Consider the following 19,464-nt stretch of genomic DNA (forward strand, 5'->3'; position numbering starts at 1 on the left):
CATCGAGCCGCGCGGTGCGTTCCACTCACTCTCCGCGCCACCCGGGAAGGTGGCTCCCAGCCATGGCTGCGGCGAACCCCGGGGACCCGGCGTCCGCGCCAAACGCTGCCGGGCTGCTCCTGGGCCATTTCGTGGCCTCGGGGTTGGTCACTCAGGTGCGTAAGGGGACCCCTTAATGGTGTCATTAAGGGGGTGCCCACGGTGGCGACAGAAGACGGCTGTGAGGTGCTGGTGCTGGCTGCGGGGGCGGGTGTGAGGGTGCTGGCCGGGGGCTGTACTAGGGTCGAGGCCGGCGGAGCGAGGCCCTTGCAGGCAAAAGTGACTGGTCGGCGGTGGGTTCTGCCAAAAGCGGGGCTCAGAGGAGATGGTGTTTCAAGTATCTGGCGGGCGAATTATCCCAGGTCAGTTCTTGGGCGATAATATAGACCAGTGTTTCCCCGCCTTTTTTCATCCAGTGATACCGCCTCTAGATTGTAATGGGTGGCGGGGTTGGGAAATAACGGTAGGTAGTTAAAACATACGTTCCCAAAGAACGCTCGTTTGTGTGAAATATTGAATCATTATGGCAGGCGCCGGGTACAGGAGAGCGCCAAGGGAAGCACGCACCTTTAAAGGCCGGAGTGGGGGGAAAGTATTGGCGAAAAAGACCCGAAAGACCTTGGAACATGAATGGAGGAAGGGATTAATTTTGAGAAGGAGAGAAGAGGGAGATTCGCGCAAGGACTGGTAGTTTTAGGTTCGGCGGGAAGAGCCTGTTCATAGGCCAAAAGGTACTAGCCAATGGAAGGAGAAATTGAAGGTGAGGGAATAATGGAATAGAAAAGGCAGACATGACAAAGGAATGGGAAAAGTGGGGTTGAGAGAAGGGAAAGAAATTTTGAGATAATGAGGAAGTTGAGGAATTTCACTAAGAAGGCAACTGAGAAAAACAGAAAGGTAAAATCGTCCTCAGAAATTAGCACTATGCACATGATGAAAGATTTATGAAAAACACACTTTTTATACCTAGAAGAGTCATTAGAGAATTCTACTACCTACTTAACAGTAATGTTAAGATGCAGAAACTAAGACCTAAGGAGACCAAGAAACATGTCCAAGGCCGCTCAACTAGTGAAGTGGTTAGATTCCAGAGCTCTCCCTTTTCTGACACATTATATCATCTCTAAGATGAGCTGTGATAGATGATAGATACTGTGACACTTTTTTTTTTTTCATTTTTGCTTGGGTCTTTGTTGCTACAGGTGGGCTTTCTCTAGTTGGGGCAAGTGGGGGCAACTTTTGCTTGTGGTGCGTAGGCTTCTCATTGTGGTGGCTTCTCTTGTGGAGCACACGGTCTAGGCGCCAGGGCTTCGGTAGTTGCTCTGAGGCATGTGGGATCTTCAAGGACCAGGGATCAAACCCATGTCCCGTGCATTGGCAGGCAGATTCTTAACCACTGTGCCACCAGGGAAGTCTTTGTGACAGTATCTTGAAAGAGTTTAAACATCTGTTGAAGAACTTTTCTAGATTACTTGAAGACCTAGTAACCAGACCTTACAGATTTGGGGGGAAACAAGGGGTGGTAATGAATGCATTGGAAAATAGGCAAAACATAACCACAGCACTCCTCAGTACTCACCTTCCTCACTTCTCTCTTGTGTTTTCTTGCTACCAAGTTGCCTAGTGCTCTCACCTGTATTATTCAGTTCTGTGACAAAGTAATTTGGTAAATTCATACTGTAAGACATTTGGGGCTGAAAATTGGGCTGGGAGTTGTTTTGGGGAGGATCTTGCTAGTGTCCTTGAAGTAACACTAATTAGACAGGTACCTGTTTTGCCTACAGGTAAGATCTGCCAATCCATAGCTCCTTAAGACCATCTTATAATCTTAACTGCACGGCTAGACCCAATGAGGAAACTTTGAAGATTTGTAGCATGATTTTACTTTAAGTAAACTTTGCCTATTTTTATTACAAGGATTTATCATTGATTCTTTCAAAATGATGTATTGTATGGTCCCTTTAAACAGTCCATCCCTTAAATGCATATCTTTCCATGTGCATTAAAAATTGAGTGATGCTTAAAATTGTGATGTGATATGATACAGCTCTTCTAGAAAATATAGCTTGTTTCAGCTTTACACTGTGTTTGTTTTAATATTTATTTATTTAGGCTGTATTGGGTTTTAGTTGTGGTATGTAGACTCTTAGTGGTGGCGTGTGACTTCTTAGTTGCGGCATGCATGCAGGATCTAGTGCCTGACCAGCGATTGAACCCGGGCCCCCTGCATTGGGAGCACGGAGTCTTACCCACTGGACCACCAGGGAAGTCCCAGTTACTGAGCATTTATAATGTGTATTTCTTTCTGTCTAGAGTACCTTTTCCTTCCCATCCACCATGAGCTTGTTAAGGGCAGAGAGCTTGTTTCATTCATCCTTGAATCTTCCATTGCCTAAGTCAATAAATGTTATAAAATTGATTATCATCAGTCAGCGAACTTTTGCTGTGAAAGGCCGGAGAGTAAGTATTTGAGGCTTTTAGGTCCATAGGGTTGCAACTAGGCTGTTGTAGTATGAAAACAACATGAGATAATAAGTAAATGAATGAGCAAAGTTGAGTTTCAATAAAACTTTATTTCTGGACCCACAAATTTGAATTTCATATAATTTTCATGTGTCACAAAATATTTTTCTTTTGATTTTTTTTCTCCACCAATTAAGAAATATAAAAACCATTCTTATCCCTTAAGCTATACAAAAGCAGGCAATAGGCTGCAGTTAGTTCATAGGGTGTAGCTTCCCAACCCCTGGCCTATATGATATCTGAAGTTCTTTCCTGTGCTAACATTCTAGAAAAGAAGAAAAAGTAGAAAAAATTATGGTTGAAGCCAAGGGATGAACAAGATAATATTCTTATTCTGAGATAACCTACAATTTAAGAAAGCAGTATAACATAGAATGAAAGGATAAAAAAGAGGTGGGGGGTGGGTAGGCTTTATCAAGGAATAATTATGCCTGGACAAAACATTCCTTTATCTAAGAGAAGGAGAATGCAAAAAGAGACAGTATGAATCACTTGTAACCAATAAAGTTCATTTAATGAATCAGATGGATGATTCCATGGCCCGGGAAGGTTTGGTTTTAGCCCCAGGAAGGTCTGAGGGACTAGATCTTGGTCATTTGTGTAGAAGTGATTCTCCAACAACTTCAGCCTTCGAATTCTTTGGTAAGGTATTAGTAATGCCAATCTACTGTGCATGATGCTTTAGGAAATAGTACAAAATGATTTTCTTGTTTGTTTTTGTTATTTTTAAAATATTAATATTTGGGCAAAGGATTTGTGATGGTGGAGGTTTTAAAAACAGGAGATATACATTGCTACTGTCCTACTCTGTATTCATTTTTCAGCGGCAGCATTGAACATAATATATCCTCATATTTTAGACACATGGGCATGCTATTCCAACACACACAAAAACATTCTCTGACATATTGCTGCTTTCTCTGTTCACTTACCTATAGGACATGTTAAATATATCTAAGAAATCAACTTCTTGCTTTGTGAACTTCTCCAGGCTACAGCAGATCACAGATATTCAAGCTGAAATCTACCAGGTAAATTATGTTGGAGTTTTTACTTTCTACTTCTAGTATGGGAAAAAAATCTTAATTGGCTCCAACAGCAATTCTCTTGCACGTAGAATAATGTCTAGCACATAGCTGTATAGGCGTTTCTTTGCCGTAGTTAATAATAGTAGTAATGGTCACAGTAGTCATTAGGAGTAGCAGCAGTAGCAGCATCAGGGCTCGAACACCAAAATGAAAAGCTTCAGTAAATCCCCTGGGCTCTCATAACAAATCATCCTCATGCTCCCCTTAAATATTCCTGAGTTAAAGACTGTCCATTTTTATCAAAGTTTAAGCCTTTACATCAGGCTATTTTCTGCATGAGCTAAGTGTTATTTTTGTTTCTAATGTAGAAGAACCTGGAAATTGAACTCCTGAGACTAGAAAAAGATGCAGCAGATGTTGTCCATCCTTCCTTTTTGGGTAAGTGGTTTAGTTAAATGAGTAATCATTGGAATTTCAACTTTTTCTTGAATTACTTTAAGCACTAGGCTATAAAATTATGATAATTTTTCCAGGTATTGCCCCCAAAGCTAACAAAGTCTGCTTTTTTGTGTGCTCAAAAAGAATTCCTGGGACTTCCTTGGTGGCACAGTGGTTAGGAGTCCGCCTGCCAATGTGGGGGACTTGGGTTCAAACCCAAGTCTGGGAGGATCCCACATGCCGCAGAGCAACTAAGCCTATGTACCACAACTGCTGAGCCTGTGCTCTAGAGCCTGAGAGCCACAACTACTGAGCCCTGGAGGAAGCCCTTGCGCAGCAATGAAGACCCAACACAGCCAATAAAAAATAAAATAAATAAATATTAAAAAAAAAAAATTCCTGTGGCCTTAGCGGTTGCAAATAGCATAAAAAGTGACCAAGGTAGGAGCTCTTCAAAGTCAGTAGAGCTTAAAAAACAAAGGCTGAAGAACCTTCCATATGAAAGGATCCTAAAGGGACCTGACAGCTAAAGCACAGTATAGTCATAGATTGAATATTTGATTAGAAAAAAATTTTTTTGGTATAAATGACGTTATTGGATATTTGGCGATGTTTATATATAGGCTATATTAAATATTGGTGGTATTGTACCAATGTTAAATTATCTGAATTTGATACTTGTAGTATAGTTGTATAAGAGAATGTTCCTATTTTGGGGAAATACACGCTGAAGTTTTAGGGGTAAAAGGTCATGACATCTGCAGTTTACTCTCAGATTGGTTAGCAAAAATATATGTATGGGCCTGTAGAGAAAGAGGGGGAGAAAAGAAAATGTAGCCAAATGTTAGTTTGTGAGTCTAGGTGAAATGTATGTGGGAGTTCAATCAATGAACTATGCTTGAAACTTTTAAGTTTAAAATTTTTTCTAAATAAAAATTTAGAAGAAGAGACAATTGACAGTTTTTAACTGAATTCTGGGAAAAATATTGAAATAAAAGTAGCTTATAAGACAAATGTTTGTTTTTTAATGTTCATATAGAATGTTAGAGGCAAAGACTTTATGTGAAGAATATGGCTCTGGCTGTAAAAACTGAACTAGGGGACTACTCTGGTGGCACAGTGGTTAAGAATCCGCCTGCCAATGCAGGAGAAACGGGTTTGAGCCCTGGTCCAGGAAGATCCCACATGCCTCGAGCAACTAAGCCCGTGCGCCACAACTACTAAACCCACGTGCGGCAACTACTGAAGCCCGTGTGCCTAGAGCCTGTGCTCCACAACGAGGGAAGCCACCACAATGAGAAGCCCATGCACCACAATGAAGAGTAACCCATGCTCGCCACAACTAGAAAAAGCCCTTGAGGTGCAACGAAAACCCAATACAGCCATAAATAAATAAATAAACAAATAAATAAGTAAATCTTAAAAAAAAACCCAAAAAACTGAGCTAGGAGTAGAATTGGAAAACACAACGAATTTAGCTCTAGATTGGGTTGTCAGTAGGAAAAGTAAGAGAAAATTGTTGAAAATGAAACTGGTATTGGTATTAAAGATAGCAAAGGGTTTTTTTTTTCTTAAATAAATTTATTTATTTTCTTGGCTGTGTTGGGTCTTTTCTGCCTTGCGCAGGCTTTCTTAGCTATGGTGAGTGGGAGCTACTCTTCATTGTGGTGCACGGGCCTCTCATTGCTGTGGCTTCTCTTGTTGCAGAGCATGGGCTCTAGGCACATGCGCTTCAGTAGTTGCAGCACATGGGCTCAATAGTTGTGGCTCACGGGCTCTAAAGCACAGGCTCAGTAGTTGTGGCGCACGGGCTTAGTTGCTCCACGGCATGTGGGATCTTCCTGGAGCAGGGCTCGAACCCATGTCCCCTGCATTGGCAGGTGGATTCTCAACCACTGCGCCACCTAGGAAGCCCAAAGGAGAGATATTTAGGGGAGAAATGGTGGGATTAGTTTTTGACGTTGATAGTATTAGTGATTTCAAAACTTGCCCTGTTGCTAACTATAATTACTGTTTCTGGTTTGTATAGCTCAGAAGTGTCATACTCTGCAGAGCATGAATAATCATTTGGAAGCGGTGCTAAAAGAAAAGCGGTCCCTCAGGCAAAGACTGTTGAAGCCCATGTGCCAAGAAAATTTGCCTCTTGAAGCTGTTTATCACAGGTTAAGCTAAAAAGTAGTCTAATCCTGGTCTGGGAAGTCACGTTAACAGTCACACGTTTCCTGAGGGCAGTTTTTGTTTAGACTAGTAGGTATTTCATAGCATACTTCTTTAAACAGTATGTGAGTAATTGTGTCTGTTAATGTTATTAATAATGCTGATAGATTAAACCAGAAAGAAAATCCTTTACTTTTAAAGAATTGTAGCAGTGGTGAAGAGAAAGCCATTCCTTTTCCCGTTGTGTCTTGGGAATTATAAATAATGACTTCAATGAAAGAAATTAGATCCATAACATATAGTAAGGTGGATAAAAAATCATTTTTATTATGTATAGACAGCTTTCTATGATGTAAATTTATTGTTGCATTAATGTTGCCTGTATATAAAAATTCTATTGGAGAAGTTTAAGCAGGGACAGATAAAAACAATGTCAACTAAAAGGAGAAAAATAACAGTTCTGACCTCACCTCTGCTGTTTGTATGCTTCAAGCCTTGGGCAAATGATTTTTTTTGCCTTAGTTTCCCAGTCCATAGAATGGGAATGCTTTCTGTTGCTCTTTCTCATAGGAGTATGGCAAGTATCATATTGAAGGTGTAGATTATTATTAATAATAGATAACAATAAAATTAAAAAGCTGGGAATCTGATTGCTAACTTTCTCCACCAGTGCCTCACTAACTGACCCTGAGCAAATCACTATCTCCTTTTAAGTGTCAGATCTTTTATCTATTAGTAAAATAATAGATACACAGATTCCATTCTTGTGGATATATTCAGTATCTGTTTGTATACTTAAATATCATTAATGTGTATATTATACATTATATATATCAGAAGAATTGAGTAATAATTTTAAGGCATTTTGCAAATAAAGATTCAAAGTAGTTTCATGTGTAGGCTATTTTAGTGAAGTACCTTTATCCTTATTGACTTCACCCTTTACCAAGAATGAGTAGATTGAAATGGAATGAGGTTTTACCTAGAGAAAGTTTTTTACTTATATGAGAAAATTATTAACATTGATGTTTGTCTAACATTAAGTTGGGTTACAAATACGATTAGTCTTGTCTCTTTCTGTTTTCCTGTTTAAAGTGAAAGAGAGGACCTTTTTTATTACTGATATTTCTGTGAATGCAGAAAGGTTATTAAAGGCTCATTGGGTAGATTGTAATTCTCTTATTTCATACTAAAAGTCCTAATTAAAGGGAAAAAAAGAGAACACAAAATATTTGAACTAAAAAAAAAAAAGAGTTGACTCTTTTTCTCCCTCCTTCAGATACATGGTGCATTTGCTGGAATTGGCTGTAACTTTCATTGAGAGATTAGAAGATCATCTTGAAACAATTAGAAATATCCCTCATGTAGAGGCAAATCTAAAGAAAATGGTGAGTATTACCAATAGCATTTAAGTACCTCATCAACTCCTTTCACATTGCTTTTTGCTATCTGTAGCTCTTTTATACTAGAATCTCAAATGTGTGATCTCCTGGTTTAACTTTTTTTGATGGTTAATATTATGAGCAAATTATCTTTTTTAATCAAGGTGCCTTTTCTTCTTTTTATTTAGAAGTCATTTTACATTGTTTTATTCTAAATATGTTATCTAAATATGTTATCTTCATTGTGCAAGGGACTATGCTATAGATGTCATGAGAGATAAACAGATATGACCAATCCCTGCCCTCAAATTCTCAAGGTTTGGTGAGAGAAAGAATAAAATACTTTCTGATTTATAGTGTTGTATTTGCACAATGAGTACAGCAGAGAATTATAAAGAAGATGCTGTCTATTAAGCACAGAAAAGAGGGTGATTACTTTCACTTTAGGGAAACTGGGAATAGGATAGGAAGTAGGAATACTTCAATAAAGTTTTAAATAGGAGTTAGTAGGAAGCTGCATCTTGAAGAATCGGTGAAAACTGGATGTGTATCAGAAACCGTAGTTCAGCCAAAGGCAGCAATGTGAAGAAAGACATGAAAATTAGAGAGCACAGGTAGTTTGAGGAAAGAGTGGTACTCCACTTTGACTGATGCTTAAAGGTATTGAGAGGGAGATTGACTCGGGGTTAGTTTATGGAATATTTTGAAAGCCAGACTAAGAAGTTTAGACTTTGTCTGAGTACTGGGGAACCACTGGATGTTTTTTCTTTTGTTTTTTTAGAGAAGGACACAGAGGGTTGACTTGAGCAGGACTGTACCTTAATCATGGAGAAAATATTGGATAAAGTAGATTGAGCCTTGTCACTGAAAGTACGGGCAGAGCCTCAGCATCACCTGGAAGCTTGTTTGAAATGCAGAATTGCAGACTTCATTCACTTTAGAGCTTCAGAATCTGAATCTACATTTTAACAAGTTCCTCGGGTGATTCCTATGCACATTAAAGTTTGTTAAGCTGTGGGTTAGAGGACTAGACAGAGGAACCAAAGGCAGAGAAACTTGGAGAATAAGAACAGTCAGATGAACAATTTAAAGTACAGGAATACAAAGGATTGTGTAGATTTTTAGATTCTGGAGGTCAAATTTCTAACATGTGGCTACTGTTTGGACAAGGGACATATCCAAGGAACGAAGTTTCTAGCCTTGGGGACTTAAGGATGAGTAGGATCAAGAGATTAAGAAGCCAAAGAATTTATTTTTTGATACATCTTGCACAGACAGTAAATATTCAGTCATGGTTTGTTGAACTGTAGTTACATCGAGTTTGAGATATTGAATATGCATCTAGATGGAGATTTCCAATAAACTGAAATGTGGGACTGAATTTTAGGAAGATTAGGTTTGACAATATTGATGGAGGGTCATCTGCATTGAGGTGATCATTGAAGACAAAGGAGAGATGAACTCACAAAGAAAAAGAACATGTAGAACAGCACAATTTATAGGAGCCTTTGTATTAAGGGGCTGGAAAAGATCAGTTGTTAACTTTTGGTGTCATAATTATTTATGATATAGTAATGAATGACAGACATTTCTCTCCTGTTTTGCCCTTGTTTCAAATGCTATAGAGCACGGCTTTAGCAAAGATGGATATTTTGGTGACTGAGACAGAAGAACTGGCAGAGAATATACTCAAGTGGCGAGAACAACAAAAGGAAGTTTCCTCTTGTATCCCCAAGATATTAGCTGAAGAAAATTTTCTTCATAAACATGATGTTATAGTGCCTCCTTTACCTTTTACTTCTAAAATTAATGTTCAAACTATTAACGCCAAGTAATTATCAACTGTTTTTGCTTATATGTAGTCATGTGAAGTCCATTTCTAGTCAATTATAACACGAGTATTTATAAACTTTGCTGCTAGCAGTACTGAAAGAGCCCTCTTTATATTGAAATGCCAAGATTCCAAGTTAAGATGAAACTGAATTTTCCTTTGTTTTTCATGTATTTTCATTCCACTTTTCAGTAAAACTCAAATATAACTATGACAATTTTTTAACATGAGTGCATTAACCATATCTTAGGCAGCAGACTTTATCATGTTGTTTTTTAAAAAATGCTTGTTTCTGAGTTAGAAGAGTTTTGAATCTGAAAGTATGTTGATTATTCCTATGGGATTGTCACTAATTGTGCAGAAAGAGTAAAATTGCAGACCTGACTGCTATCCTTTGAAAGGCCTGCTTATAAGCTTAGTCCTTGGCTGGCATCTGGGAACTTAGATTTCAAGAGGGTTCCCTCCACTCTCACTGATAAGAGTTGCTCACTGTGACTAAGGTATTTGTACAGTGTGGTTTGTGCTGAACACCTGCTTTCTCCCTGGGTGTCTGGAATTTTGGTGTATGCTAGGCAGAAGCCACCTATGTGGCTGGTCCACAAGAATACCCGTGGCACTGCATCTTTAATGAGTTTTTGTGGTAGACAACATTTCACACATGTCACAGCTCAGTTGCTGGGGGAATTAAGTACATCCTGTATGACTCCACTGGCAGAAGACTCTGGAAGATTGTGCCTGCTTTTCCCCAGACTTTGCCCCGAACACATTTCCCTTTGCTCTTCTGCCTTTATGCTTTAGCTGTAGTAAATCATAGCCATGAGTACAGTATATGCTGAGTCCTGTGAATCCTCCCAGGGCGGAGAGGGAGGAGGGTCTTGATGACCCAACACACAAAGCAATTCTAGAGGATATTCACTGGCAGCCTTAGAAGTAGGCAAAGAAGAAAAATAGAGCAAAGCAAAGAAAAAGGCACATTATGGTAAAACTTTTAGAGGTTTTACCTTGCAAATAGCTCAGATATTTTACCTGAGATTAATATGCATATAAAAGTGAGTGGGGGCTTCCTAGGTGGCGCAGTGGTTGAGAATCCGCCTGCCAATGCAGGGGACACGGGTTCGAGCCCTGCTCCAGGAAGATCCCACATGCCGTGGAGCAACTAAGTCCGTGCGCCACAACTACTGAGCCTGTGCTTTAGAGCCCATGAGCCACAACTGTTGAGCCCATGTGCTGCAACTACTGAAGCGCACGTGCCTAGAGCCCATGCTCTGCAACAAGAGAAGCCACAGCAATGAAGAGCCAGCGCACCACAACAAAGAGTAGCCCCCACTCACCGCAACTAAAAAGAAAGCCCGCGCACAGCAAAAATAGACCCAACACAGCCAAATAAATAAATAAATAAATAAGTTTATTTTAAAAAATGAGTGGTATACTAACACGAAGTCTCAGGATATTTTCATTTCTCTCAGTAGTACAACTGCTCTTGGCTTATTTTCAGACTTGGGGATCTCTTGCTTTTTTAATTTTTATTTTACTTTTATTTTATTGCATTTTTTAGTTTTTGGCTGCATCGAGTGTTAATTGTGGCACGGGGATCTTTGTTCCAGCACCTGGGCTCTTCATTGCTGCATGCAGGCTTCTCTCTAGTTACAGTGCAGGGGCTTTTCTCTAATTGTGAGGTGCGGATTTTCTCTCTAGTTGTGGTGAGGCTCCAGAGCGCATGGGCTCTGTAGTTTGTGGCACACAGGCTCTCTAGTTTAGGCACTGGGGCTCAGTAGTTGTGGCAGGTGGGCTCAGTTGCATGTGGGATCTTAGTTTCCCTGACCAGGGATCGAACCGGAGTCCCCTGCATTGGAAGGCAGATTCTTTACCACTGGACCACCAGGGTGGTCTTTTGCTTTAAATGTATGCTTCAATATTTTTATGCTGGACTTCCTAGGTGGCGCAGTGGTAAAGAATCCGCCTGCCAATGCAGGGGACACGGGTTCGAGCCCTGCCCTGGGAAGATTCCACATGCCATGGAGCAGCTAAGCCCGTGTGCCACAACTGTTGAGCCTGTGCTCTAGAGCCTGAGCCACAACTACTGAGGCCATGTGCCGCAACTGTTGAAGCCCATGCGCCTAGGGCCCGTGCTCCACAACAAGAGAAGCCACTACAATGAGGAGCCTGCGTACCACAATGAAGAGTAGCCCCCGCTCGCAGCAACTAGAGAAAGCCCATGTGCAGCAATGAAGACCCAGCACAGCCAATAAATAAAATAAATTAATTAAAAAAATATATATTTTTATACTGTTGCATTCTCTATCACCAGAGTTCACGCATCCTTGTATTTGTCACACATAAAAACAAGAAGAACTCAACATAGTGGATGAGTTAAGTAGTAGTTCATAAGGAAACAGGATCATTAACCAAAACTATCCTGCTAAAACAACATCTTGAAGCCTATTTTGCTGACCTTAGCAAATGAATATATAGAAGAAGAGTGGTCATAATTTCTTGAACATTGCCCAACATTGCCTAGACACGTTAAGCAAAACTTTTAGTTGTATTTCATTAGAAATCTGTTCAAGCCCAGCCTTGGTTTCAAACATCTTACTAAGCTTTTTCTTCATGTGATTTCATACATATATAAATGAGTATATATATGTATATATTTTACATCACATATGTCACAATTATTAACATACCCAGTTGTTTTGGGTTTTATTTTTGCTTTTTTTATTTTTGCTTTTTTGACTTTTATGTCTTTTTCAAAATAAAAAAAATAAACCTATGATTTTTAACTAAACTTTTGTGGCCCTTGTCTGAATCCTATGTGATTGGAAGGACAGATTCTTTTATTTAGCATACACAATTAAAATGTAAGCATACAGGTTATCTGATTGACAAAAGCTTGAGGTAAGTTGAGACTGAGGTCTACTACAAAGAGAAAAGCTAATTTAGTCTGTGCTGGAGTCAATAATTGTGGATCAGTTTTTTTTCCCCCAGCTTCTAGATATGTGGATACTAAAAACAAACAAAAAATAGCTCTGAACGTCTTTCTACTTAACACCAGAAGGTGGTGAGATTTGTGAATTCACTTCCAACATGAGAATGATGCCACTTTATGAAGACTATTCTGAAGGAATTGAGATGTTGCCTGGTTTTTCCAGCATTTTTCTTATTTTTCTCCTTGCTGACTCTGCCAGCCTAACCTCTGTTTTCCTCTCAAACCTTCCATAAAGTTAGGAAAATAGTCTGAGGAATAGGAAAACCCAGAGGGTTTCTTGACATGTAAAATATAGAGTTGAGATATTAATAAAACTAATCAATATATTGTGAAATTTCCTGAGATGTCTGTAAAACAAATGAATTTATATGAGATTTATTCTACTTGGGGAATATACTTATGTAATTGAGTTTATTTATAGTTCAAGAGAAGCAGATCACATTCTAGAGTTCTTTTAATTTTGACTTTTTCCTTTTTCACCATTTCCAAGTTATATTTTCTCATTTTGGAAATACCTCATAAATATTTATAGGAAAAGATTTATATTAGGATGTAGTAAGAGCAGGAGTCTCATTAGCAGTTTATGAACTTTTCCTGGGAGACAATAGACCTCTGATGTTGCTCTACCAGAATTTAGGGTAAAAAAATAGAAGTCAAATATCTTAGGATTCAAAATCTTGGGATTTTGAATCACTTTATTTTCTTAATGTGGAAGGCTAGTAAAAGCAAAAAGTCATTCATTTCCTGAAGGTTGTGGTGACATTACGTTTTCAAGGAGACCCTACACAAATTCTGAATGTACTTCTTTATTAAAAATCAATTTAGGGGCTTCCTAGGTGGCACAGTGGTTAAGAATCTGCCTGCCAATGCAGGGGACATGGGTTTGATCCCTGCTCCAGGAAGATCCCACATGCTGCAGATCAACTAAGCCTGTGCGCCACAACTATTGAGCCCATGTGCCTAGAGCCCGTGCTCCGCAACAAGAGAAGCCACGGCAATGAGGAGCCTGCACACCACAACGAAGAGTAGCCCCCACTCACTGCAACTAAAGAAAGCCCGCGCACAGCAAAAAAAAAAAAAACAAAACAAAACCAACACAGCCAATAAAATAAATAAATAAATTTATTAAAAATATCAGTTTACCTCTAGATGGCAACATATACTTATTTTTGATCAGTAGATGCTAATAAAATTTTCTGTAACTTACATTTTCTTTTCTGAGTCTTAGCTTTTGTGGGACATGAAAATTTACCTTCGTCAATGAAGATTTACTTGAAAAACTTTGCTGGATGGAAGGCTTTCTGTAGAATACCTGACAATAGGTGGGAATCATGGAATAGGATGTCAGTAATCTGAACTGCTTTTTCTCCCCAAGCTCAGCTTAATTTTATACTCCTCTCTCCATCTCCACCCCCAGGTTCAGGAGATTTAGAGACAGGGCTTGTTTTTAGCTACTACAATATGGAGAGTACTAGCAAAGGCTTTGGAGTTAGACCTGGTTTTGAATCCAAATTCCACCATTTACTAGCTGTATGTTCTTTCTAACTTATTTAATATCAATCTCACTTTCCTCATCTCTAAAAAGAGACGATAACAGTACCTACTTCATGGATTCTTGAGAAAATTAAATGAAATAATGCGTTAAAAAACAATCAGTTCCTAGTACACAGTAATTGAAAGTCATTGCCGTTATTAGATATAACCAAAACAAAGATGACTTTGGTAACTCCCTTTCTAAGCTATTCCTTTTATTCCTTTAGGCAATAAGTTCCAAAAATATGTTTATTATGTTGAGGTACATTCATTCTATACCTAATTTGTTGAGTGTTTTCGTCATGAAAGGATGTTAAATTTTGTCACATGATTTTCCTGCACCTACTGAGATAATCGTAAAATTTTTATCCTTCCTTTTGTTAATGTGGTGTGTCACATCGATTGATTTGAAGATGTTGAGCCATCCTGGCATCCCTGGAATAAATCTCACCTGATCATGGTATATGATCCTCTTGGTGTATTATAGAAATAGGCTTGCTAATATTTTGTTGAAAATGTTTGCATCTATGTTAATCAGGAATATTGGTTTGTAATATTCTTTGCTAGTGGCGTCCTCATGGTAATGCTGGCCTTGTGAAGTGAGTTTGAGAGTGTTCCCTCTTATTTTTTGGAAGAATTTGAGAAGAACTGGTATTAATTCTTTTTTGAATGTTTGATAGTATTCACCAGAGAAGCTGTCTGGTCCTGATCTTTTGTTTGTTGGGAGGTTTTTGATTATTGATTTAATCTCCTTATTGTTAATCAGCCTGTTCAGATTTTTCTATTTCTTCATAATTCAGTTTTGATAGGTTGTGTGTTTCTAGAAATGTATCCATTTCTTCTAGATTGTCAAATTTGTTGGCATATAATTGTTCATAACAATTTCTTATAATCCTCTGTAGTATCAGTTGTAATGTCTCCTCTTTCATTTCTGATCGTATTTATTTGAGTCCTCTCATTTTCTTGGTAAGTCTAGCTAATGGTTTGTCAATTTAAAAAATCTTGACAAAGAACCAGCTCTTAGTTTCATTGATTTTTTTTTCTATTGTAGTTTCTATTTTACTATTTCTGCTCTGATCTTTGTTATTTCCTTCCTTCTACTAACTTTGGGAATTTCTTTTAGTCCTTCAGGTGTAAATTTAGGATGTTTATTTGAGATATTTCTTGTTTCTTAAGGTAAGCATTTATTGCTATGAACTTCCCTCTTACAACTGTTTTTGCTGCATCTCATAAATTTTGTTATGTTTGTTATTTTTGTTTGTCTCACATATTTTAAATTTTTTCCTTTGATTTCTTCTTTGACCCATTGGTTCTTCAGTAGCATGTTGTTTAATCACCACATATTTGTGAGTTTTCCAGTTTTCTTCTTGTAATTGGTTTCTAGTTTCATACCACTGTGGTCAGAAAAGATGTTTGATATGATTTCAATCCTCTTAAATTTATTGACTTATTTTATGGCCTAACATAAACTAATATAAGGTATATGTCAATTATACCTCAATTTAAATTTTTTTAATTAAAAAAATAAAATAGAGACATAAAGGAACTAGAAATCCTTGAAGAAAAGGCTGGTATCACATTTGGAACATGTTCAAGATGCACCTAGAACTTCTTGTCATGTCAGAAATAAAGGAAGCTAGCAAAGACTACTGGAGCAGAGTCAAAAGTCAATGAGGCTCCCACTGGCCAAAGTTGGGATGATTTTGGCTATCAAGAATATTAACTGCAGGGACTTCCCTGGTGGTCCAGTGGGTGAGACTCTGCGCTCCTAATTCAGGGGGCCCAGGTTAGATCCCTGGTCAGGGAACTAGATCCTGCACGCATGCGGCAACTAAGAGGCCACATACCGCAACTAAAGATCCTGCAAGCCGTAACGAAGGTCTTGCACGCCACAGTTAAGACCCAGCGCAGCCAAATTAAAAAAAAAAAAAGAATAGTAACTGCAGTAGGCTGAAACCAAATATGCTTAAATTCATGAGTTTATAATAATATTAAAAGCAAAAACAACAGGTCATTATCCACCTTTGGAAAGTGCTAGGGAACCAACTTATTTTGAGAACTAGTAATTGAAACAATTAAGCATTTGTCCTGCCTTTACTATGTGACCTGTCTCTTAGTTGATGAGGAAAAATTGCTCTTTATAAGTATTTCAAATCATAAATGAAAAATGATAAAATTAGAGTTTATCACTTTGCAACCTTGTGATATGATTTATAATAAGAAATATATAGTTGGTCTTTGTCTCATTTTTTTTGGCCCAGAGCTCCTAAAATCCTTAGGATTTCCTAAGTGATGAGCCTGGTAAAGGGTCACTTGTTATGTTAATGAGGTGACTTTTGGACCCCACTGAGAGATGGGCCTGGTTGCAGGGAGAAGCAACCATATGATTAGAGAACTGGAACTTTTAGTCAGTCCCTCCCCAACCTATGGGAAGGCAGGGCTGGAGGTTTAAACAATCACCAATGGCCAATGATTTAATCATCCATGCCTATGTAATGAAGCCTTCATAAAACCCCAAAAGAATGGTGTTCAGAGAGCTTCCATGTTGAGGGACCAGGACACTCCTATGTGTCACATGCAAGGTCCCAAACTCCACAAGGACAGAAGCTCTTTTATTTGGGACCTCACCTTATGTATCTCTTCAACTAGTTGTTGATTTATATCCCTTAATAGCCTTTGTAGCAAGCTGGTAATCTAGTGAGTAAACGGGTTTCCTGAGTTCTGTGAGCTGCTCTAGCAAATGAGTCAAACCCAAACAGGGGGTTGTGGGAACCTCTGATTTTATAGCCAGTAAGGTCAGAAGTAAAAGTAACAACCTGGATGTTGGGCTGGGTTCTGAAGTCTGCTCTAGCAAATTAATCATACCCAGGGAGGGGGTCTTCAGAATCTCTAATCTGTAGCCAGTGGGTCAGAAGCAAAGGTAACAACATGGGCTTGTGACTCAAGTCAGAAGTGGAGGGCCATCTTGTGGGACTTGACTCAACCTGTGGAATCCAATGCTATCTCTGATAGTGTCAGAACTGAATTGAAATGTAGGACACCCAGCTGGTATTAGAGAATTGCTTGGTAATGTGGGGACCATCCCCCGTCCCATAGTGGAAATTCGGTCCGGAACCTTTAAGCTCCTAATGAAGTGATGATCTAATTACTTCAGAGGCTGCTCATTAGCGGCTGCAAATAGCACAAATAGAAAGACAGGTGAAATTGATTTGATCAAGGCTCTGGATTGAACTACCAAGTTACAAAAAATACAGAGGACAGAAAAATATTTAAATATCACCATGGGATCCATCTGCAGAACCAGCCTGTGGGAAATTTACAGGAAAACTGCCTGGTTTCTTAAACAAATAAATGCCAGCAGGGAAAAGGAGAGGCACAAGGAAGCTACTGAATAAAAGATTAAAAGACATATCAACCAAACTATTTGGATCCTGTTTCAAACAAAGAGACTGTTAAAAAAAAAACATGAGAAAATCAGGGAAATTTGAATGCTGAGTATTTGATGGTGTTAAGAAACTGTCTTCAGTTGTGATAATGGTATTATGGTTATGTTAAAAAGGTAGTCCTCATCTTTCAAAGACATACTTATGAGTGACATAACTAAAAATATAGGATATTGTTATGCCAACTTCTCCAAACTGAAGATAGATAGATAGATAGATAGATAGATAGATAGATAGATAGATAGATAGATATAAGATCCTGCACCACATGGCTTGCAGGATCTTAGTTTCCTGACCAGTGTGGAGTCCTAATCACTGGACTGCCAGGGAATTCCCAAGATAGAAATATATATATACATTTTTTTTTTTAATTTTTATTTATTTATTTATTTATTGGCTGCGTTGGGTCTTTGTTGCTGCACACGGGCTTTCTCTAGTTGCTGTGAGCGGGGGCTACTCTTCACTGTGGTGCGCAGGCTCCCCATTGTAGTGGCTTCTCTTGTTGTGGAGCACGGGCCCCAGGTGCATGGGCTTCAATAGTTGCGGCACATGGGCTCAGTAGTTGTGGCTCATGGGCTCTAGAGCACAGGCTCAATAGTTGTGGCGCACGGGCCCAGGTGCTCCGCGGCATGTGGAATCTTCCCAGGGCAGGGCTCGAACCTGTGTCCCCTGCATTGGCAGGCAGACTCCTTACCACTGCGCCACCCAGGAAGTCCAGATAGAAATATATTAATGCAGCAATACTCCCCCCCACCCCAGCTTTATTGAGATATAATTAACATATAATATTGTGGAAGTTTAAATTATACAACATGATTATTTCGTACATGTACATATTGTGAAACCTTAATATTGGGTAATATATCCTTCACCTCACATAATTACTATTTTTTTTTGGTGATGGTAGTGGTGGTGAGAACATTTAAGATTTATTCTCTTGGCAGTTTTCAAGTGTACAATACAGTATTGTTAACTATTGTCACCCTGTTGTACATTAGATCCCCAGAACTTATTTATCTTATATCTGGATGTTTGTACCCTTGACCAACATATCCTCATTTCCTCCAACCCCAGCCCTGGCAACGACCAATCTACTCTCTGTTTCTATGAGTTTGGCTTTTTTAGATTCCATGTGCAAGTGAGATCATACAGGATTTTTCTGTCTAAATTATTTAACTTAGTATAATGCCCATGTATGTTATCATAGATAGCAGGATTTCCTTCTTTTTTTAATAGATGAGTAATATTCCACTATATATATATACATATATATATTAAATTTTCCATTCATCCTTTGATGGACACAGGTTGTTTCCACATCTTGGCTAATCGTAAATAATGCTGCAATGAACATGGGGATGCAGATATATTTTTGAGATAGTGATTTCATTTCCTTTGAATATATACCCAGAACTGGGATTGCTAGATCATAGGTAACTCTATTTTTAATTTTTTGAGGAACTTTCATACTGTTTTTCTTAATACAGCCGTTTTTTCCACTGCAAAGCACAGCAAGTAGAGAAGCCATTCAGAAGACTAGGATTCCAGGCAAATTTGAATTGTAAACCAGCTGTCCCAATACTCTAGGGATGGGTCCTTAAAATAGATGAGAGAGGAGACTGGATAGTAAACTACTATTGGAACATGTCTGACACAAAAGCAAAGGCATCACTGCCACTGGAGTATTAAAATAGCCTTCTGACTGGTCCCTCTTGGGCTTTCGCCCTTCCCCACTCCTCAGAATAATCTCAAAACAGTGGCCAGCGTAATCCTTTAAAATATATACATTGTATAATTTCATTTTTCTCTTTAACACTTTCCAGTGGCTTTCCAGCTCACCTAGAATAAAATCCAAAGGCTTCACATGGCCCCATGCTACCTCTATGACTCTCCCCCTCTGTCACTCCATGCAACCCCCACTGGCTTTCCTGTTGTTCCTCTAACATTCTGGGCTTTCTCCAAGTTCAGGGCCTTTACATCGGCCTGTTCCCTGTGACTGAAATTGCCCTTCCACCTAACAGCATGACTTCTTTTACAACCTTCAGATTTTTCTCATCCCATTCTCATGGAAGCCTTCCCTGGCCATATTATCTACAGTTTCAAC

General features: G+C 38.9%; 1 protein-coding gene across 4 annotated transcripts; it reads left to right on the forward strand.

The window, feature by feature from the left end:
* Window positions 1–29: 29 nt before the first annotated feature.
* Window positions 30–12,768, forward strand: HAUS2 (HAUS augmin like complex subunit 2). 4 transcript variants are annotated; one of them, XM_057721864.1, is made up of 6 exons: window positions 30–155; window positions 3,501–3,593; window positions 3,959–4,028; window positions 6,058–6,190; window positions 7,465–7,573; window positions 9,193–12,768. In XM_057721864.1, the coding sequence occupies exons 1-6, from the start codon at window positions 63–65 to the stop codon at window positions 9,400–9,402; spliced, it is 708 nt and encodes a 235-aa protein (XP_057577847.1). In that variant the 5' UTR covers window positions 30–62; the 3' UTR covers window positions 9,403–12,768. The 4 variants fall into 4 exon arrangements, with proteins under 4 accessions (XP_057577847.1, XP_057577849.1, XP_057577848.1 ...); XM_057721866.1 differs by having other exon boundaries at window positions 49–155; window positions 3,554–3,593; XM_057721865.1 differs by lacking the exon at window positions 3,501–3,593 and having other exon boundaries at window positions 49–155.
* Window positions 12,769–19,464: the final 6,696 nt, after the last annotated feature.

The sequence above is a fragment of the Hippopotamus amphibius genome, chromosome 2 (assembly GCF_030028045.1).
Source record: "Hippopotamus amphibius kiboko isolate mHipAmp2 chromosome 2, mHipAmp2.hap2, whole genome shotgun sequence".
In the NCBI taxonomy this organism is placed as follows: Eukaryota; Metazoa; Chordata; class Mammalia; order Artiodactyla; family Hippopotamidae; genus Hippopotamus; species Hippopotamus amphibius.